We start from the raw sequence: 22,440 nt of genomic DNA on the forward strand, positions 1-22,440 counted from the left end.
TTTCTTTGTCTTCAACCTCGTGTTGCGTTTTGGGGTCACGACTAGTCATAGACCTCGGCTGCAGCGCGTGGTCAACTTAGTCTAGTATGTAAATTCTTAACTCACATGTTTTATACCCCAGAGTAAAAAGGGCATTTCTGTCTTTATGACACTCTCTGGATTCCCTGGGGCGTAGCTAGTTACAAGGCAAGGTGTTAGGATTTACTACGATCTCTTAGACAACTAAAATCACAGTCTTATCGTCACCAAAACATTCTCTTTCATCTGGATATTCTCTACACAACATAGTATGTAAACATCACATATACATTATGAAAACTCTTCATTACAATGTTTTCATTATAACATCCTCATTCAACTTTTAATAACATAAAATAGACATTCAATTTCATATCCCATCCATTATTGTTACCACCATTTTGGCTGATGAAATATATTGTCCCAAAGTCCATTAATTTTATGTTCTGTCGTTTTGGGCTGTAAACTCTTCCTAAGGAACACAGACATTTCAGAGACCAGAATGGAGTTGGTCTGCTGTCTTATAATTTATGATGGGCGTGAGGTCATAAACCCCCCCACCACCTCCATACCTCTCCCCCTCTGTGGGAGGGAGAGATATCTCTGTAGAACCTTGATCCACTGTAACCTGATCCTCACAGGCCAGTCAAGACACCTTATAATTTACAACAATGTTCACCTTGTGAAACAGATGTTAAAACCAACCTGGCAATATTTAAGATTTAAATATATAAACTTTGATATTTTTTTTAGTACAGTTGTGTCACATTTATTTTCACAGATTATTTGTACACTCACAAAGAAATCATAGACTGAAATAGTGAATTCTGGTGTGTGAAATAGAGGAAGTGGGTGGGAGGTTCCTTCTGTCACTTGTTCAGAAAACAGGCAGTCAGTCTCGGAAGATGGATTTGAAGAGGGAGACTGCGAAGTCCAGGCACTGCTGCTCTCTTTGTTCTGAGTGTTTGCAGTGCTAATGTTTTTAGTTCATCTGTGTATTTCACATATTATGTGTCCAGTATGATAGAGCAAGACAACTTTCTTTGCAGTTAATGACAGCATGACAATAACAGTAGCTGTAGAATTCAGTGGAGACTGCTGAGGGAAGGACGGCACATAATAATGGCTGGAAAGGCGCAAATGGAATGGCACCAAACACATGGAAACCATGTGTTTGATGTACTATTTGATACAAATCCACTCCAGCCATTGCCATGAGTCCGCCCTCCCCAATTAAGGTACCACCAACCTCCTGTGTTGTAGATGACGCAATGAAAAGTTGGAGGGTGGTTGGTAATGGAGGACATCCAGTGGATCCACATCTGGGTGTTAAGCAGAACCCCCTAGGTCCTGGAGAACAGGAGCAGAGTTAAAGGCAACAGGGTAGGAAACGAGATGTAAACAAGGTTACACTTTACTGTGAGAAAATGGGATGGATTAGTGCAGTGTTATCAATGGCAGATAAGCACTTTTCAACAGTTTTTGAAGGTATAAAGTAACTCAAGCTGGTCCCACTCCGACACAGAGAATCAGACTGATCTGAACTCACTGGCTCTGGTGGATGTGACACCTCCTGGGTGGATCGGACAGTCGATGGTCCTAAAGACATTTGAAGAGGTAAATTGAAGAGGTATATTTTTATAAGCTCAGCATAACTACCATTTCTTGCTTTCTCAAATGTCAACCAAAACTTAACCTCTCTGGCGCATGTGGGACGAACTCGTCCCACCTACGTAACAGCCACTGAAATCCAGTGGCGCGATTTTTGAATCGTTAGAAATACTATTACTTCAATTTCTCAAACATATGACTATTTTACAGCTATTTAAAGACAAGAATCTCGTTAATCTAACCCCACTGTCCGATTTCAAAAAGGCTTTACAACGAAAGCAAAACATTAGATTATGTCAGCAGAGTGCCCAGCCAGAAATAATCAGACACCCATTTTCCAAGCTAGCATATCATGTCACATAAACCCAAACCACAGCTAAATGCAGCACTAACCTTTTATGATCTTCATCAGATGACACACCTAGGACATTGTGTTATACAATACATGCATGTCTGTTCAATCAAGTTCATATTTATATAAAAAAAACAGCTTTTTACATTAGCATGTGACGTTCAGAAAAAGCATAACCCCCGCAAACTTCCGGGGAATATACTAACAGTTTGCTAAATTACTCATGATAAACGTTCACAAAAAGCATAACAATTATTTTAAGAATTATAGATACATTACTCCTCTATGCACTCGATATGTCCGATTTTAAAATAGCTTTTCGGATGAAGCACATTTTGCAATAATCTAAGTACATAGCCCGGCATCACAGGGCTAGCTATTTAGATACCCACCCAGGTCAGCCTCCACCAAAATCACATTTCCTATAAGAAAAATGTTCTTACCTTGCTTGTTCTTCGTCAGAATACACTGCCAGGACTTCTACTTCAATAACAAATGTTGGTTTGGTCCCAAATAATCCATCGTTATATCCAAACAGCGACGTTTTGTTCGTGAGTTCTAGACACTATCAGAATGCTTCATCACGGTCTCGAGCATGGCGCATTGGCGTGACAAAAATGTCTAAATATTCCATTACCGTACTTCGAAACATGTCAACCGCTGTTTAAAACCAATTTTTATGCCATTTATCTCGTAGATAAGTGATAATATTCCGACCGGGAATATGCATTGAGCCTAAACAGCCGAATAAAATTTCTCCTCAGGAGCGAATCGTGCATGCGCCTCATTCAAAGGTGCTCTGAGCCGCCACTTACCAAAGCCGATAATGTGTTTCAGCCTGAGGCTCCCTCGTCAACCTTCAGTTATTTCCTGGGTTCTGAGAGCCTATCGGAGCCCTGGGAATTGTCACGTTACAGCTAAGATCCTTACTTTTCAATAAACAGATGCAAGACGCACGACTCCTTGTCAGACAGGGTACTTCCTGCTTGAAACCTTGTCAGGTTTTTGCCTGCCATAGGAGTTCTGTTATACTCACAGACACCATTCAAACAGTTTTAGAAAATTCGGAGTGTTTTCTATCCAAACCTGAACAATAATATGCATATTCTAGCTTCTGAGTTGGTGTAGGAGGCAGTTAAAAATGGGCACATATTTTTTCCAAAATTCTCAATAGTGCCCCCTATCCCAAACAGGTTTTAAGATACTTTATCTACTGGGCTTCACCGAAGTGTAGGTCGTCAAGGCTTTCAGTGGTCGACCGTCCAACTGCTCCGACTCTAGGAAGACAAAGAGAAAAATATCAGTGTTAGGGAAACTAAATCTAGCTTCAGGTTATTTTGTGTGCAAATGCAAATATCTATTATCTGAGATTTTTATATTCATCTTAACAGATGGTGACCCCAGCTAGGAGTGAAAGAACAGCGGGGTTTCCCAGGTCTTGCCTTCCTGTTGTCCTTCTTCCAAACCAAGTCATTTGCCCGGATGTCGAAGCATTTGATCCCCTTCTTGATTCTCCTCCGGTATCTCTTCTTCTGTTTCCCCTGTGACTTGTCGATGTTCAGTCTCACCTTGATTGATAACAGAAATAAATGAAATTATACAGTGCATTCGGAAAGTATTCAGACCCCTTTCCTTTTTCCACATTTTGTTTTCCACATTTATTTTTTTCCTCATCAATCTACTCACATACCCCATAATGACAAAACAAAAACTGGTTTTTAGACATTTTTTAAAATGTATTAAAAATAAAAAAACAGATACCTTATTTAAATAAGTATTCAGACCCTTTACTATGAGACTTGAAATTGAGCTCAGGTGCATCCTGTTTCCATTGATCATCCTTGATGATTCTACAACTTGATTGGAGTCCAACTGTGGTAAATTCAATTGATTGGACATGATTTGGAAAGGCACACACCTGTCTATATTAAAAGGTCCCACAGTTGACAGTGCATGTCAGAGCAAAAACCAAGCCATGAGGTCGAAGGAATTGTCCATAACGCTCCGAGACAGGATTGTGTCGAGGCACAGATCTGGGGAAGGGTACCAAAAACATTCTGCAGCATTAAAGGAGAATAGTCAGGATCGAGGGAAAGATGAACGGAGCAAAGTACAGAGAGATCCTTGATGAAAATCTGCTCCAGAGCGCTCAGGACCTCAGACTGGGGGCGAAGGTTCACCTTCCACACACACACACACACACACACACACACACACACACACACACACACACACACACACACACACACACACACACACACACACACACACACACACACACACACACACACACACACACTAAAACATTGTTCATTTCACACAGATTGCACCAGCTCTCTCTGCTGGGAAATGTGAGGGGATGATTGACACACACACACACACACACACGCGCACAAAATGTGTCATTCAAAAAAAGTGCGGGCATGGCTTTCTTCCTCATGCTCACTGCTCTAGTTTGGTAAAGTATAATCTCAGATGTTTTCAGTATTATGTACAGTGAGGGAATAAAGTATTTGATCCCTGCTGATTTTGTACATTTGCCCACTGACAAAGAAATTATCAGTCTATAATTTTAATGGTAGGTTTATTTGAACAGTGAGAGACAGAATAACAACAACAAAAAAATCCAGAAAACACATGTCAAAAATGTTATAAATTGATTTGCATTTTAATGAGGGAAATAAGTATTTGACCCCTCTGCAAAACATGACTTAGTACTTGGTGGCAAAACCCTTGTTGGCAATCACAGAGGTCAGACGTTTCTTGTAGTTGGCCACCAGGTTTGCACACATCTCAGGAGGGATTTTGTCCCACTCCTCTTTGCAGATCTTCTCCAAGTCATTAAGGTTTCGAGGCTGACGTTTGGCAACTAGAACCTTCAGCTCCCTCCACAGAATTTTTCAATGGGATTAATGTCTGGAGACTGGCTAGGCCACTCCAGGACCTTAATGTGCTTCTTCTTGAGCCACTCCTTTGTTGCCTTGGCCGTGTGTTTTGGGTCATTGTCATTCTGGAATACCCATCCACGACCCATTTTCAATGCCCTGGCTGAGGGAAGGATGTTCTCACCCAAGATTTGACGCTACATGGCCCCGTCCATCGTCCCTTTGATGCGGTGAAGTTGTCCTGTCCCCTTAGCAGAAAAACACCCCCAAAGCATAATGTTTCCACCTCCATGTTTGACGGTGGGGATGGTGTCCTTGGGGTCATAGGCAGCATTCCTCCTCCGAACACGGCGAGTTGAGTTGATGCCAAAGGCTCCAATTTGGTCTCATCTGACCACAACACTTTCACCCAGTTGTCCTCTGAATCATTCAGACGTTCATTGGCAAACTTCAGACGGGCATGTATATGTGCTTTCTTGAGCAGGGGGACCTTGCGGGCGCTGCAGGATTTCAGTCCTTCATGGCATAGTGTGTTACCAATTGTTTTCTTGGTGACTATGGTCCCAGCTGCCTTGAGATCATTGACAAGATCCTCCCGTGTAGTTCTGGGCTGATTCCTCACCGTTCTCATGATCATTGCAACTCCACGAGGTGAGATCTTGCATGGAGCCCCAGGCGGAGGGAGATTGAGAGTTCTTTTGTGTTTCTTCCATTTGCAAATAATCGCACCAACTGTTGTCACCTTCTCATCAAGCTGCTTAGCGATGGTCTTGTAGCCCATTCCAGCCTTGTGTAGGTCTACAATCTTGACCCTGACATCCTTGGAGAGCTCTTTGGTCTTGGCCATGGTGGAGAGTTTGGAATCTGATTGATTGATTGCTTCTGTGGACAGGTGTCTTTTATACAGGTAACAAACTGAGATTAGGAGCACTCCCTTTAAGAGTGTGCTCCTAATCTCAGCTCGTTACCTGTATAAAAGACACCTGGGAGCCAGAAATCTTTCTGATTGAGAGGGGGTCAAATACTTATTTCCCTCATTAAAATGCAAATCAATTTATAACATTTTTTACATGAGTTTTTCTGGATTTTTTTGTTATTCTGTCTCTCACTGTTCAAATAAACCTACCATTAAAATTATAGACTGATATTTTCTTTGTCAGTGGGCAAACGTACACAATCAGCAGGAGATCAAATACTTTTTTCCCTCACTGTATGAACTGAAGTATGAAAACACAAAAGGTCCTCTGTTACTGTATGCAATTGCAAACTGTTGCAAAGGAAATCTGGGGACAAAAAGGTCATTCAGGTGTTTGTCATTGCTCTGTGTTACTCTCTGATATTTCACACGCTTAATTATTATGTTGATGTGGACTGTGACTCCACTGCACCCAATCCAAAGTTTCCTCCAGAAGAATAGAAATCTAATTTGTCTGTCGTACCTTTGTCCACCACTAGAGAAGGACAAACTCAAACCTTCAATGTGCTCTGTGCTAACAGCAGTCTGCTAATGTCCCTGAAAGGTGTAGCAAGTTTGTGTATGAGAGTTCATGTGGAGGCCAGAGTAGTAAAGATACAGATACGTAGCCAATAAACCTGTAGACAAGGAGGAGCAGTGATACTTGCAACATGATACGTACCAACACAAGATGTTCTTTACTCAAGTTTCAAAACATTACATTGATTGCATTTATTATAAATATGCAACCATTAATTATCAAATATACCTTCAGATATAGATAGTATTCCTAATTTAGATAACGATAACAAATTATTGGTATGTCCGTTCAGAACTGTTCATATTGCACTGGTAGTAAAACATACAATAAGTAGTCAAATATAAAAGGTGTCACAAGGTAAATTGTAGCTGGGATATCAGCTCAGTGAAACACGGACACTGATTAGTGTTCGTGGATTACCAAGAAAGGCATCATTACCCAGTAAACTTTACTCCTCCTCTTAATGATCATATGATGCTGGCCAAACACAATCTGCTTGACGAGGAACAAAGGAGGAGGACAACTAGGTTACTCCCTTTACCTGACAGAAAGAAGGAAAGAGTGACGGAGGAAGAGAAAGAGGGAGTTGGGTGCTTTGAAGAGAGGAATAGGGCAAGAACATGCATCAGGAGCCTATAAGTGCAAAGGGTTTAAAAAAGGGAAGCATGACTACTATGCAAGTGACGGTGCACGGACCAAAAAAACGGTGGAGAGAGGACAGCTCACATAGACAGCTCACTTTGGATAGGGGAGTGGACATTACCGCGAGTGAGGAGGCCCCAAGCCCTCCCAAAAAACTGTCCCACTCCATCGAGGAGATCCTGAGGAAACCAATCGAGGAGATCCTGAGGACACCAACCGAGGAGATCCTGAGGAAACCAACCAGAGTGGGAGAAGAGAGGCGAGAGGGGCTAGGTAGATGGTCTGTTAACAGACAAAATGAAGAATGCCCAAACCAGCAGGTATATACAGGTAATGTGTGTGTTCAATTGACTTTGACTTACGTTACTATGATGGGTGGGCCCATTTTAGGGAGTACACATTACAATGAGGCAAAGGGGTTGGATGGCAAACGGCTAATGCTGTCTCAACTCTGCAAAAGTGTAATGTGTGTACACTTGCATTATGTGTATCATCTTTTACAGTAACATATTCTGAGTTCGGCTAATAGTTCTTGGAGATATTTTAAGGACAAAGATAATCAATATCGTGCGTTTTTTTCTGTCCACAGTAGGAACTGGTCATAACAGGGTGCTGCCACAGCATGTGCACATCGTCACTGACTGGAAAGATGACCACACTTCATCTGACCAAAACACAGGAGTCACAAAACTACCCCCTAGAGAGTGTCACATTGACCGCATCTCCCCAGACCACAGTGGGGACTCCAGCATCCACAGTAAGGATAGTAGTCTTCAGGAGAGAGCAGGGCGAGAGGAGGGCCAGGACCAAGGAAGAGCCCAGTGGGAGAGGAACGGCTGCCACCCTCATGGTGAGATTTACCACAAGTCACACAGTCAATATTGCTGTAATCATCAAGGGGAATTATATCTGAGGATGAACGACATTACAAAAAAAAGGCAGTTTTGATGATAATCATGATGATGAGGATGATTACGAAGACAGATGATGATAATGCTGATGATAATCATGATGATGATAATAAAGACATTTTTGCTTGTGTTTGGTGTGCAACAGTGCAGAGGAGGAGAAGGCAGACCAGGATCAGCTTCCCTCCAAGTCAGGTGGAGCAGCTGGAGAAGGTGTTCCTGGAGACCCACTATCCTGATGTCCACATAAGGGATAAGCTGGCCTCTCGTCTGCAGCTCACTGAGGGAAGAGTACAGGTACGGTAGCACCAAACACCTGTGACATGCTCATGAAATATATCTATGAGCTTTTATATGAGTACATTTGAAATTGATTGAACGTTCAACAAATATTTCCAAATAAATATTACAATATAAATCTGAGTGAGAATCAAACACTTCACTTTATTCATCACCCCACCACTTGAGCTCCATAGCTATAATTTTTTTTAAACTTGAGTTATCACTGTTATCCATGTTTGCTATCAGGTGAAAACAGAAACAGTCCTTATCAACTGCTTACATAAATGTTTTGTTATCAATTGAAAAACACAAAAAAATGCCTTTGCTGTCATGCCAACTCATTTGCTGATATCTTCAGATTTGGTTCCAGAACCGCAGAGCCAAATGGAGGAAGACTGAGACGCTAAGGGACTTAGAAATGATGGCCGGAGACCAGACACCTATATCCAAACCTGGGTTTCTTTATGAGGTGGGTCTATAGTTTTATGTAAACAAACCAGCAAGGGCCAAATATCCTGTCAGATAGATACAATACATGAGTCATGCTTGAGACAGTAATAGCATGATCATCTCATTTGTTTCGATGACAAAACAGGTTGAAGAGGCTATCTCTCTGTTTCCATTGAATGCCTCATCATCATGGCATGGGCCGTACCAACAACTACAAAAGCTCCACTCCTGGGGGGTTCCATTCCAGCCTTTTCTACCCATGTTGTCACACCTGCATCATCATCCCCTGAGCTCCCTCTGGACCCGACATTTATACTCCATCCCAAGAGTCACTCATATTTGACACATAATGAACACAAAATAAATTCATCTTCAAAGCTTTATAAATAGGGTGTATTTTGTCATCTGTGTCCATGATGATGGTGTCATGGTGCTACTATCTCAGAAGCTGTAGAAAATGATGAATGAATTGATCATTGAGCATTTTCTCTCATAGATACAACAATATGGCTTAGTAAAGTGAATGAGATGTTTGTGTTTTCTATCAGTCACTCTCCACTCATACATATATGTTGACTGGAATTCTATAATGATATTGTCAATACACAAATATACATACATAAATACAGCAATACATCTAATTCATATTGACTACATTTGTGCTGTGTCTGTATTTCTCATGTGGCTGTGGTTCTGAAAATATTGTGTAAATTGATGTTAAGAACAGTTCCTGTACACTGTCACGGATCCCTCTGGAACTTTCATTGCGCACACCTGGCCCCTATTCCCACTGATTATATTTGTATATATGTGCTCTTTGTTCACCATGGTGCTGTCGATTATTGTTACAATGTCCGTTGGTGCGTGTGAGTACCTGTGCTGTGTGTTTTGGGCTTTCGTGCCCTTGTGGATTGCGCAGATGATTACAGGTCTCGTCTTGTGTGTTAATCATTGTGCGGGAGTGTATTTATTCGATGTACTCCTCGCTCTTTTGTTTGGTTTTCAACCCTGTGTTTTGTGTACGTGTTTGCTTAGTCTTCGTCCCTGTGCCTTTACACGGCACACAGTAATTTGGGTAAAATAAAAACCCTGTTACGCATTCTTGCGCCTGTACCCCGAATCATTCATACCAACGTGAGATAGTCCCTGTAAGATAGTTGGACTTCTTTGATGTACAGGTATAAATACATGTTTACATGTACTTTTCCTAACATGAAGCTGGTAAGAGCACTTCCCTCCTTTTTTTCTACGGGTTTATTGTTATATTGAAATATGGCTCTCCTTATCTTAAATTGAGCTAGGGTTATTGACAGGTCAGATGTGGAATTTGGAGAACTACATTTTTCAACTACACTGAAATCTCAACTACACTGAACAAAAACTATGAATACAACATGTAAAGTGTTGGACTCATGTTTCATGAGCTGAAATAAAAGATCCCGGAAATTTTCCAGACACACAAAAAGTGTATTTCTCTCAAATTGTGCACAAATTAGTTTACATCCCTGTTAGTGTGCCTTTCTCCTTTGCCAAGATAATCCATCCACCTGACAGGTGTGGCATATCAAGAAGCTGATAAAACAGCATGATCATTACACAGGTACACCTTGTGCTGGGGACAATAAAAGGCCACATTAAAATGTGCAGTTTTCTCACAACACAATGCCACAGATTTCTCAAGCTTTGAAGGAACGTGCAACTGGCATGCTGACTACAGGAATGTCCACCAAAACTTTTGCCAGATAACTTAATGTTAATTTCTCTACCATAAGCTGCCTCCAATGTCATTTTAGAGAATTTGGCTTTACGTTCAACTGGCCTCATGCCAACCCATGACCTCCACATCCGGCTTCTTTACATGAGGGAAAGTCTGAGACCAGACACCCGGACAGCTGATGAAACTGTGGGTTTGCACAACCGAAGAATTTCTGCACAAACTGTCAGAAACCATATCAGGGAAGCTCATCTGCGTGCTCGTCGTCCTCACCAGGGTCTTGACCTGACTGCAGTTCAGTGTCATAACCGACACAATGGCCACTGACACACTGGAGAAGTGTGCTCTTCACGGAAGAATCCCGGTTTCAACTGTACCGGGCAGATGGCAGACGGCGTGTATGGCATTGTGTTGGTGAGCGGTTTGCTGATGTCAACGTTGTGAACAGAGTGCCCCATGGTGGCGGTGGGGTTATGGTATGGGCAGGCATAAGCTACAGACAACGAACACAATTGCATTTTATCGATGACATTTGAATGCACAGAGATACTGTGACAAGATCTTGAGGCCCATTGTCATGCTCTTCATCTGCCTCCATCACCTCATGTTTCAGCATGATAATGCACGGCCCCATGTCGCAAGGATCTCTACACAATTCCTGGAGGCTGAAAAAGTCCCAGTTTTTCCATGGCCTGCATACTCACCAGACATGTCACCTATTGAGCCTGTTTGGAATGCTCTGGATCGATGTGTACAACAGCATGTTCCAGCTCCTGCCAATATCCATCAACTTCGCACAGCCATTGAAGAGGAGTGGGACAACTTTCTACAGGCCACAATCAACAGCCTGAGAAGAAGATGTGCCGAGCTGCATGATACACATGAGATACTGACTGGTTTTCTGATCTACGCACGTATCTTTTTTTAAGGTATCTGTGGCCAACAGATGCATATCTGTATTCCCAGTCATGTGAAATCCATAGATTAGGGCCTACTCAATTTATTTCAATTGACTGATTTCCTTATATGAACTGTAACTCAGTAAAATCTTTGCAATTGTTGCATGTTGCTTTTATTTTTTTGTTCAGTGTATTTTTGACCCCTACTTACAAAATGTAGACACAATATAAACATGCAGTGTCCACATGTGCGGTTGTGTTTTACTATATATGGTTCCAATAGCGCAGAAGGTTGGAGCATATGGCTTGCAACCTCATAAATGAGTTCACTGTATAATACACTTTGGAGTAAACTTGTCTGCTAAATGACCATAAAATATATGAAGGGAAAACATGAATCTTATTTAGCACTTACCTAATACCTAATAATATAGCACAATGCTAATGCACCAATTAGTCAAGTAAAGGTGGATGTAGAAAGTTAAATGAGTAACAAATGAATAACACTCACATTTCTATAGCACATTTGCATGTTATTCTCAAGAATGTATCAAGACACTTTTCATAACTGAGAATATGCAGTACCAGTCAAAAGTATGGACACACCTACTCATTCAAGGGTTTTTCTTTATTTGTACTATTTTATACATGTGTGCAAAACTGTCATCAAGGCAAAGGGTGGCAGCTTTGAATAATCTAAAATATATTTTGATTTGTTTAACACTTTTTTGGTTACTACATGATTCCATATGTGTCATTGTATAGTCATGTCTTCACTGTTATTCTACAATGTAGAAAACAGTCAAAATAAAGAAAAACCCTTGAATGAGTGTGTCCAAACTTTTGAGTGGTCCTGTATATCAAATTACACTCTCTTACCTTCCATGTATGAAAAAAGGTTTACACACTGTGCCTTCGGAAAGTATTCAGACTCCTTGACTTTTTCCACATTTTGTTACGTTATAGCCTTATTCTAAAATGGATTAAATACAAAAGAATCCTCAGCAATCTACACACAATACCCAATAATAACAACGTGAAAACAGGTTTGAGAAATATTTGCAAATAAAAAATTAAAACTGAAATACCTTATTTATATAAGTATTCAGACCCTTTGTTATGAGACTCGAAGCTCAGGCGCATCCTGTTTCCATTGATCATCCTTGAGATGTTTCTACAACTTGATTGAAGTCTACCTGTGGTAAAATCAATTGATTGGACATGATTTGGAAAGGCACACGCCTGTCTTTATAAGGTCCCACAGTTGACAGTGCATGTCAGAGCAAAAACCAAGCCATGAGGTCGAAGGAATTGTCCGTAGAGCTCCGAGACAGGATTGTGTCGAGGCACAGATCTGGGGAAGGGTACCAAAACACTTCTGCAGCATTGAAGATCCCCAATAACACAGTGGCCTCCATCGCTCATAAATGGAAGTAGTTTGGAACCACCGAGACTCTTCCTAGAGCTGGCCGCCCGTTCAAACTGAGTAATCGGGGGAGATGGGCCTTGGTCAGGGAGATGTCCATAGATCCCGATGGTCACTCTGACAGAGCTCCAAGAAGACTCAATGCTGTAATCGCTGCCAAAGGTTCTTCAACAAAGTACTGAGTAAAGGGTCTGAATACTTATGTAAATGTGATTTTTTTATTTTAGAAATTAGCAAACATTTCTAAAAAACTGTTTTTGCTTTGTCATTATGGGGTATTGTGCGTAGATTGATGAGGGAAAAAAGATTTTAGCAATTTTAGAATAAGTCAAGGGGTCTGAATACTTTCTGAAAGTACTGTAAATATCCTGAAAAAACTGTCACTCCCTTAGCTTCCATGTAGAGTTGCATATAGGACCTATTCGTAACTCTTCATGGAAGCTAAGAGAGTGACAGTTTTTTCATGGTATTTATGTTAACTTTTTTCCTACATGGAAGGTAAGAGAGTGTAAGATGATAACAGCCTTGAGAGTGACACGTTTTTTCCCTCTCTCAGACAATTAACTGTTGAACCAAGATAAGTCAGAATCAGACCTGCAATCAACATAGTGAATGTCTAGTTTCTGATGACTCTTGTTTTGACATCTGTGTGTGTGTGTGTGTGTGTGTGTGTGTGTGTGTGTGTGTGTGTGTGTGTGTGTGTGTGTGTGTGTGTGTGTGTGTGTGTGTGTGTTGTGTGTGTGTGTGTGTGTGTGTGTGTGTGTGTGTGTGTGTGTGTGTGTTTGTCGTCATCTCAACTTTTCATCCCTGCCTTATCTGCCTGTGCTGCTCTCGGTGTCGTAACACATGCTCCTGAATATAGCTCATGTAGCAGGAACGTGCACAGATAGGGCTCTACCTTTGCAGAGCACATGCCACTTTGCCCTTCCACATGCCACTTTGCCTTTCCAGTCTCCAAAGTGCCTCTTTTTTCAGTGGTGGTATAATTTCTCCCAAAATGTTTTTTCTGTATAAATTGTTTTCATTGTTGTTCTGAACCCACTGCCAACAAGTTGTCGTTAAATTGTCATCAATGCTTCAGAACCAAAAAGTTGCTCATCTTGATTGTTGACCAATAAGCAGCATTGGCGCAAAAAGACGGGCGTGCATATCGAGATTAGTGACCAGAAATAACTTGTTTAATTTCCTCTAGTTTCACCTGGGAAAAACCAACTAGGCCTTCATTTATCATCCCATATAAAATGCAGTTTAGCAATCTACTACTGACTCATCTTTGCCAGAACAAAGGCTACCTGGCAATTTGATTGATCATTTTCATATTTCAGATAGGCCTAGTTTGGGTGGCTACTGGCTACAGTATATGACTAAAGCAGCTGTACCATTACACTGCCTTCAATATTATGGGATGAATTTACTTCGATATTTGTGAGGACGAACAGGGCTAGCCGTCTGACAACGAGCACTCTGCAGGCAGACTGCACTACAAAGTGATGGTGCGGTGCAGACAGAACATGCTTTCCATCCGATCCTACAACCAGTGGTGACCCGTCATTCAGGGCAGGTGCCTGTTTTGAGCCCCACCTTTTTGGGGGGCGAGGGGGTTGCCTGTTTTGCATGTTATTTTGGTATTAATACGTGTCACATATCAGTTTGCAAACAATGTAAAAAAATAATAATAATAAGAGTTAATAAAGCCTCCATACAAACATGGTCCCTTTTTTGTTTTCTTGAGTAAGGCAGCTCCAAAATGCAGGTGTTGCAGCATAGCTCAGTGCTTTCTGTGGTGGTGGGGCAGACAGCGGAAAATACGAAGTGTAGGGGTTGGTAATGTTCATATAAAGAGAAATAATGAAGAGAAATTACAGATAAAACGTATCGGTGCTCATCGGCCATTGGACATAAACGTTACACAAGTTGGAAATCGCAAATTCAGCAATGAGTGGAAGGAATCAGTGGCCTGCTATTCAGTGGAGTGGGTGTGTGGTCCCAATTCTGAGTTTAAGGGTCTCTTTTCCATGCTTAAAATGATAAATATGTTTTTTGCATTTATCATGATAAATGATAAGGTTTATGTTTCTATCTCCATATGATATGGTAAATATATCCAATGCAAAAAAATGATAAACATTCAGCATTGGCCATGCTGTCAATCCAGCAGGATTTCTGCCGTGCTATAAACAACTGTTAACTCGGAACTGGGAAATCTGACTTCAGTGAGTTCAAGACAAATGGGAACTCGGGAAAAAACGATCTCCGACTGGCAAAATACGTTATGAAATACGTTCGGCCCCTAGCTGTGCTCTGGACACCATATGTGAACTGATTGCCCCCCATCTATCTTCAGAGCTTGTGCTACTAGGCGACCTAAACTGGGACATGCTTAACACCCCAGCCATTCTGCAATCCAAGCTTGATGCCCTCAATCTCACACAAATTATTAATGAACCCACCAGGTACAACCCCAAAGCCGCAAACACTGGCACCCTCATAGACATCATCCTAACCAATATGCCCTCTAATTACACCTCTGCTGTTTTCAACCAAGATCTCAGCGATCACTGCCTCATTGCCTGCACCCGTAATGGGTCAGCGGTCAAACGACCTCCACTCATCACTGTCAAACGCTCCCTGAAACATTTCAACGAGCAAGCCTTTCTAATCGACCTGGCCCTGGTATCCTGGAAGGATATTGACCTCATCCCGTCAGTAGAGGATGCCTGGTTATTTTTAAAAAATGCCTTCCTCTCCATCTTAAATAAGCATGCCCCTTTCAAGAAATTTAGAACCAGGAACAGATATAGCCCTTGGTTCTCCCCAGACCTGACTGCCCTTAACCAACACAAAAATATCCTGTGGCGTTCTGCATTAGCATCGAACTGCCCCCGCGATATGCAACTTTTTAGGGAAGTTAGAAACCAATACACACAGGCAGTTAGAAACGCCAAGGCTAGCTTTTTCAAACAGAAATTTGCTTCGTGCAACTCCAACTCTAAAAAGTTCTGGGACATTGTAAAGTCCATGGAGAATAAGAACACCTCCTCCCAACTGCCCACTGCACTGAGGATAGGAAACTCTGTCACCACCGATAAGCCCACTATAATTGAGAATTTCAATAAGCATTTTTCTACGGCTGGCCATGCTTTCCACCTAACTACCCCTACTGCATTCAACAGCACTGCACCCCCCACAGCTACTCGCCCAAGCCTCCCCCATTTCTCCTTCTCCCAAATCCATTCAGCTGATGTTCTGAAAGAGCTGCAAAATCTGGACCCCTACAAATCAGCTGGGCTTGACAATCTGGACCCTTTCTTTCTAAAATTATCTGCCGAAATTATAACAACCCCTATTACTAGCCTGTTCAACCTCTCTTTCGTGTCGTCTGAGATTCCCATAGATTGGAAAGCAGCTGCTGTCATCCCCCTCTTCAAAGGAGGTGACACTCTTGACCCAAGTTGCTACAGACCTATATCCATCCTACCCTGCCTTTCTAAGGTCTTCGAAAGCCAAGTCAACAAACAGATTACCGACTATTTTGAATCCCACCGCACCCTCTCCGCTATGCAATCTGGTTTCAGAGCTGGTCATGGGTGCACCTCAGCCACGCTCAAGGTCCTAAACGACATCGTAACCGCCATCGATAAGAAACATTACTGTGCTGCCGTATTCATTGACCTGGCCAAAGCTTTTGACTCTGTTAATCACCACATCCTCATCGGCAGACTTAGTAGCCTTGGTTTCTCAAACGATTGCGTCGCCTGGTTCACCAACTACTTCTCTGACAGAGTTCAGTGTGTCAAATCGGAGGGCCTACTGTCTGGACCTCTGGCAGTCTCTATGGGGGTACCACAGGGTTCAATTCTTGGGCCAACTCTTTTCTCTGTATACATAAATGATGTCGCTCTTGCTGCTGGTGAATCTCTGATCCACCTCTACGCAGACGACACCATTCTGTATACTTCTGGCCCTTCTTTGGACACTGTGTTAACAACCCTCCAGACGAGCTTCAATGCCATTCAACTCTCCTTCCGTGGTCTCCAACTGCTCCTAAACACAAGTAAAACTAAATGTATGCTCTTCAACCGATCGCTGCCTCCACCTGCCCGCCCATCCAGCATCACTTCTCTGGACGGTTCTAACTTAGAATTTGTGGACAACTACAAATACCTAGGTGTCTGGTTAGACTGTAAACTCTCCTTCCAGACTCACATCAATCATCTCCAATCCAAAGTGAAATCTAGAATTGGCTTCCTATTTCGCAACAAAGCATCCTTCACTCATGCTGCCAAACATACCCTCGTAAAACTGACCATCCTACCAATCCTCGACTTCGGCGATGTCATTTACAAAATAGCCTCCAATACCCTACTCAACAAGCTGGATGCAGTCTATCACAGTGCCATCCGTTTTGTCACCAAAGCCCCATATACAACCCACCACTGCGACCTGTATGCTCTCGTTGGCTGGCCTTCACTTCATCATCGTCGCCAAACACATTGGCTCCAGGTCATCTACAAGACCCTGCTAGGTAAAGTCCCCCCTTATCTCCGCTCACTGGTCACCATAGCAGCACCCACCTGTAGCACGCGCTCCAGCAGGTATATCTCTCTGGTCACCCCTAAAGCCAACTCCTCCTTTGGTCGTCTCTCCTTCCAGTTCTCAGCTGCCAATGATTGGAACGAACTACAAAAATCTCTAAAACTGGAAACACTTATCTCCCTCACTAGCTTTAAGCACCAGCTGTCAGAGCAGCTCACAGATCTCTGCACCTGTACATAGCCCATCTTTAATTGAGCCCAAACTACTACCTTTTCCCCTACTGTATTTATTTATTTTGCTCCTTTGCACCATATTATTTATATTTATATTTTAACTTTAACTTTCTTCAAACTACAAATCTACCATTCCAGTGTTTTTTCTTGCCATACTTTATTTACTTTGCCACCATGGCATTTTTTTGCCTTTACCTCCATTATCTCACATCATTTGCTCACATTGTATATAGTCTTATTTTTTTCTACTGCATCATTGATTGTATGTTGTTTTACTCCATGTGTAACTCTGTGTTTTTGTATGTTGTCGAACTGCTTTGCTTTATCTTGGCCAGGTCGCAATTGTAAATGAGAACTTGTTCTCAACTTGCCTACCTGGTTAAATAAAGGTGAAATAAATAAAATAAAAAAAAATTAAAGTTCAAGTTCGTAACTAAATCGTTTTTTTTATTTCTATTGGAAGGATTTAATCATTTGCAATTATGTCTAGTTATGATCAGGTGAAAGGTTTATGTTTCTATCTCCATATGATATGGTAAATATATCCAATGCAAAAAACATTTACATTTAAATGCTATTAATATTAATTTTCATATATTTCCGTTAATTCCCATATATTCCCGTTAATTCCCACGGAAAGTTTCCACCTCTGAATATTCCCCAAAATGTGCAACCCTAGTAAGGTGCTGGGACTGCTGTTGGGACTCTGCTGTTGGGACAGCTTTATGTCGGCCCTAACAGTTTGTTTGTCACTGTTACAGTGCAATTCATGTATTGTTTAGTGTTGTATTGTGTTGTGTAGTGTCTTTGCTAACATATTTTTTTTGTTTGCACCACCAAGCTTTACGTGCTAAAATCGCCACTGCTTTACAACCTCTGCTACAATTAGGCCTATGACTCCAGAGAAGTGACATATATATATATATATATATATATATATATATATATATATATATATATATATATATATACATACACTGCTCAAAAAAATAAAGGGAACACTTAAACAACACAATGTAACTCCAAGTCAATCACACTTCTGTGAAATCAAACTGTCCACTTAGGAAGCAACACTGATTGACAATAAATGTCACATGCTGTTGTGCAAATGGAATAGACAACAGGTGGAAATTATAGACAATTAGCAAGACACCCCCAATAAAGGAGTGGTTCTGCAGATGGGGACCACAGACCACTTCTCAGTTCCTATGCTTCCTGGCTGATGTTTTGGTCACTTTTGAATGCTGGCGGTGCTTTCACTCTAGTGGTAGCATGAGACGGAGTCTACAACCCACACAAGTGGCTCAGGTAGTGCAGCTCATCCAGGATGGCACATCAATGCGAGCTGTGACAAGGTTTGCTGTGTCTGTCAGCGTAGTGTCCAGAGCATGGAGGCGCTACCAGGAGACAGGCCAGTACATCAGGAGACGTGGAGGAGGACGTAGGAGGGCAACAACCCAGCAGCAGGACCGCTACCTCCGCCTTTGTGCAAGGAGGAGCAGGAGGAGCACTGCCAGAGCCCTGCAAAATGACCTCCAGCAGGCCACAAATGTGCATGTGTCTGCTCAAACGGTCAGAAACAGACTCCATGAGGGTGGTATGAAGGCCTGACGTCCACAGGTGGGAGTTGTGCTTACAGCCCAACACCGTGCAGGACGTTTGGCATTTGCCAGAGAACACCAATATTGGCCAATTCGCCAATGGCGCCCTGTGCTTTTCACAGAGGAAAGCAGGTCCACACTGAGCACATGTGACAGACGTGACAGAGTCTGGAGACACCGTGGAGAGCGTTCTGCTGCCTGCAACATCCTCCAGCATGACCGGTTTGGCGGTGGGTCAGTCATGGTGTGGGGTGGCATTTCTTTGGGGGGCCGCACAGCCCTCCATGTGCTTGCCAGAGGTAGCCTGACTGCCATTAGGTACCGAGATGAGATCCTCAGACCCCTTGTGAGACCATATGCTGGTGCGGTTGGCCCTGGGTTCCTCCTAATGCAAGACAATGCTAGACCTCATGTGGCTGGAGTGTGTCAGCAGTTCCTGCAAGAGGAAGGCATTGATGCTATAGACTGGCCCGCCCGTTCCCCAGACCTGAATCCAATTGAGCACATCTGGGACATCATGTCTCGCTCCATCCACCAACGCCACGTTGCACCACAGACTGTCCAGGAGTTGGCGGATGCTTTAGTCCAGGTCTGGGAGGAGATCCCTCAGGAGACCATCCGCCACCTCATCAGGAGCATGCCCAGGCGTTGTAGGGAGGTCATACAGGCACCTGGAGGCCACACACACTACTGAGCCTCATTTTGACTTGTTTTAAGGACATTACATCAAAATTGGATCAGCCTGTAGTGTGGTTTTCCACTTTAATTTTGAGTGTGACTCCAAATCCAGACCTCCATGGGTTGATAAATTGGATTTCCATTGATTATTTTTGTGTGATTTTGTTGTCAGCACATTCAACTATGTAAAGAAAAAAGTAATTAATAAGATTATTTCATTCATTCAGATCTAGGATGTGTTATTTTAGTGTTCCCTTAATTTTTTTGAGCAGTGTATATATCCCTAGTTGATATTGACTGCCAACATTACTAACTTTAAGCTACAAATGCAGTTGTAAAACACAATTTTTTTTGTAGCCTATCATGAGTTTAGAAAATGGATCCCCGTTTATGGGTGTATTAAATGACATGCTACATTTGCGCAGTGATTGTGCAGACGTTTCGAGTGTGCACACACGTGATTGTGCTTGTGCGGGGGTCACAAGTTGTATACCACTCCTTTTTGGGGGTAGGGGGTCAAAACATTTGAAGACCACTGGGATAGATGATAGTGGCAAAGAATTGGGTTGGAAAATGGAAGCCTACAGTATTTCTTACAATCTTCTATTATGACTGGAACTGTGTTAGTCATTGTTAATAAGTGCAGCATTTATTCCACTTCAAAATAGTTTAGCAAAATACTATACTCATCAGGTTGTTGTAACGGCGTTGGTAGTCGTGGTGTGAGGAATGAGGCGCAGCAAGCAACAAGCACAGGGAGTGTTGTTTTTTAATAACACTTTGAGAGAAAAACAAAGTTCCCAAACACAGGGGAATAAATATAAGGTACGACAATGCCAAGCCGACACGAACTAGACAGTCGAATACAACAATTAATCCCGCACGACAAGGAGCGGGCCAGCTAAACTAAATAGCCCCTCTAATGGCTAATTGACCACAGGCGTCTAAAATAAAAAAAAAAGGGAAAAGCAAAAGGGAGTCGGTGGCAGCTAATAGGCCGGTGACGACGACCGCCGAGCGCCACCCGAGCAGGAGGGGGCGCCACCGTCGGTGGGAATCGTGACAGTTGTGCTGCTTTCCCCTCTTCTTGTAATAATTGCTCAATGAGTATGTGACTGCAGTTGCGGGAAAAACATTATTTGGGTGCCTTTTTTTAAAGCTTTTTAGCTGTATGAGACAACAGGAGAAACCATGGCTCTGGTCAAAAGTAATGCACTATATGGGGCCAAAATGGTGCCACTTTGGACTTGTCCAACATGTCCTTGTAGCCCTACATACCTCATCACAGACACATCCAGACAGGTGTTTATTCTTACAAAGTAGGTCAGAAAAGACCCACCTTAAGGGCTGAAATCAATCCGTATCGCATTAAAATGTAAAGGTAATTTCCGATTGAGATGACAATACCCAGCTTGTGTATGCAGTCTCTGCGAAAGCAGGAACATTGTCTTTAAATTTCAGCCAAACTATAACACGATACTTCTGCGATACGGATGGAATCTAGTTTCGACCTGTTGCCTTTGTCACTTGTGTTTGCAACACCAAAGTCAACAACCATGCATAAGCCTGAAGCAAGCACTATCCTTACCAATAAATTAAGCTAAGCTCCTTACTGGCCGTGGGATGTTCCAGGGATGTTCCTGTATCCTCCAGTAGTTTACAATATTGAGTGCAATTACTGTAACCTATACCTAACCCAGTTCAAATGACTTGGTTTCTTTTTTATTTGAATTTAATGTATGTAGCCTAATGCAATTATTTTCACATTTTAATTATTGTCCTAAAGTAATACAACTTAACGCCAATTACTGTACATGGGCCTATATGGTTGGCCATTACTACACATTAAGCTCAACTATTGACAGTGATAGGCTATTGAATCCAGTAGTCTATCTATTTTTAAAGATAATATATTCAGTCTCTATCATTTCTAAGGATAATAATTGCCTACATTTGTTTATATTTCCAAATTCTGATATTTTCCGGCTAGTAATTCCTCACGAAACCCAGACAAAACAATACCATTATTTTGGGTACTTTCATGAAATGTAATTCATAGAATAGTTCTTTGGAGGAAGGATTGTTGTTATATATTTGACAGTTGTATCCAAAAGCATATTCATGACATTTTGGCCTTACCCAGGCCTCCTTTAAGACTCCATAGTGTTGCATCTGTAGGTGCTATAAAGCAAACATTGGTGTCATATAACGCTTTACTGCTTGCTCTGTAATAGTATTTTGATTTCAATAGCCTTTAATTACATGAATTTATGAATATTGACAAAAATAAACATGAATATTGAAAATATAAAAAAATGTATATGGATAATTGTTCAGTATATTGTTGAACATAATATACTATACAGGCACATCAAAGTTCCAGGGTGGGATCTCTGCCACTTTTAGATTTCAAATCCAATTTGTAAGCAAGCAATATTTTTTGCAATGGTGGGGGACTGCCAAGATGGAGTCGCGGTGGCTTCAAAACTGCGCCCTATAGTCATCTAGTATATATATATATATATATCATTGGTTACATTGACTGCTATGCTATATTCTTGGTAAAATGGAGCATAACTTTAAAACTAGCAGAGATCCCACTCTGGAACTTTGATATGCACCTAGAGCATGTTATGTTCAACAGTACGGTAAGGTTGTGGAAAAAAACAACAACACTGCTCAATCCAAGCCGTCTAACCTATAGCAGAC

General features: G+C 41.9%; 1 protein-coding gene across 2 annotated transcripts; it reads left to right on the forward strand.

Annotated features, from left to right (window-relative positions):
• Positions 1–6,847: 6,847 nt before the first annotated feature.
• LOC115152219 (homeobox protein aristaless-like 4) lies at positions 6,848–9,452 on the forward strand. Of its 2 annotated transcripts, none has more exons than XM_029696842.1 (5): positions 6,848–7,334; positions 7,594–7,854; positions 8,061–8,209; positions 8,553–8,663; positions 8,790–9,452. In XM_029696842.1, exons 1-5 carry the CDS (start codon positions 6,983–6,985, stop codon positions 8,985–8,987), a joined length of 1,071 nt encoding a protein of 356 aa, XP_029552702.1. In that variant the 5' UTR covers positions 6,848–6,982; the 3' UTR covers positions 8,988–9,452. The 2 variants fall into 2 exon arrangements, with proteins under 2 accessions (XP_029552702.1, XP_029552704.1); XM_029696844.1 differs by having other exon boundaries at positions 7,597–7,854.
• Positions 9,453–22,440: the final 12,988 nt, after the last annotated feature.

Source organism: Salmo trutta, chromosome 17, assembly GCF_901001165.1.
Source record: "Salmo trutta chromosome 17, fSalTru1.1, whole genome shotgun sequence".
In the NCBI taxonomy this organism is placed as follows: domain Eukaryota; kingdom Metazoa; phylum Chordata; class Actinopteri; order Salmoniformes; family Salmonidae; genus Salmo; species Salmo trutta.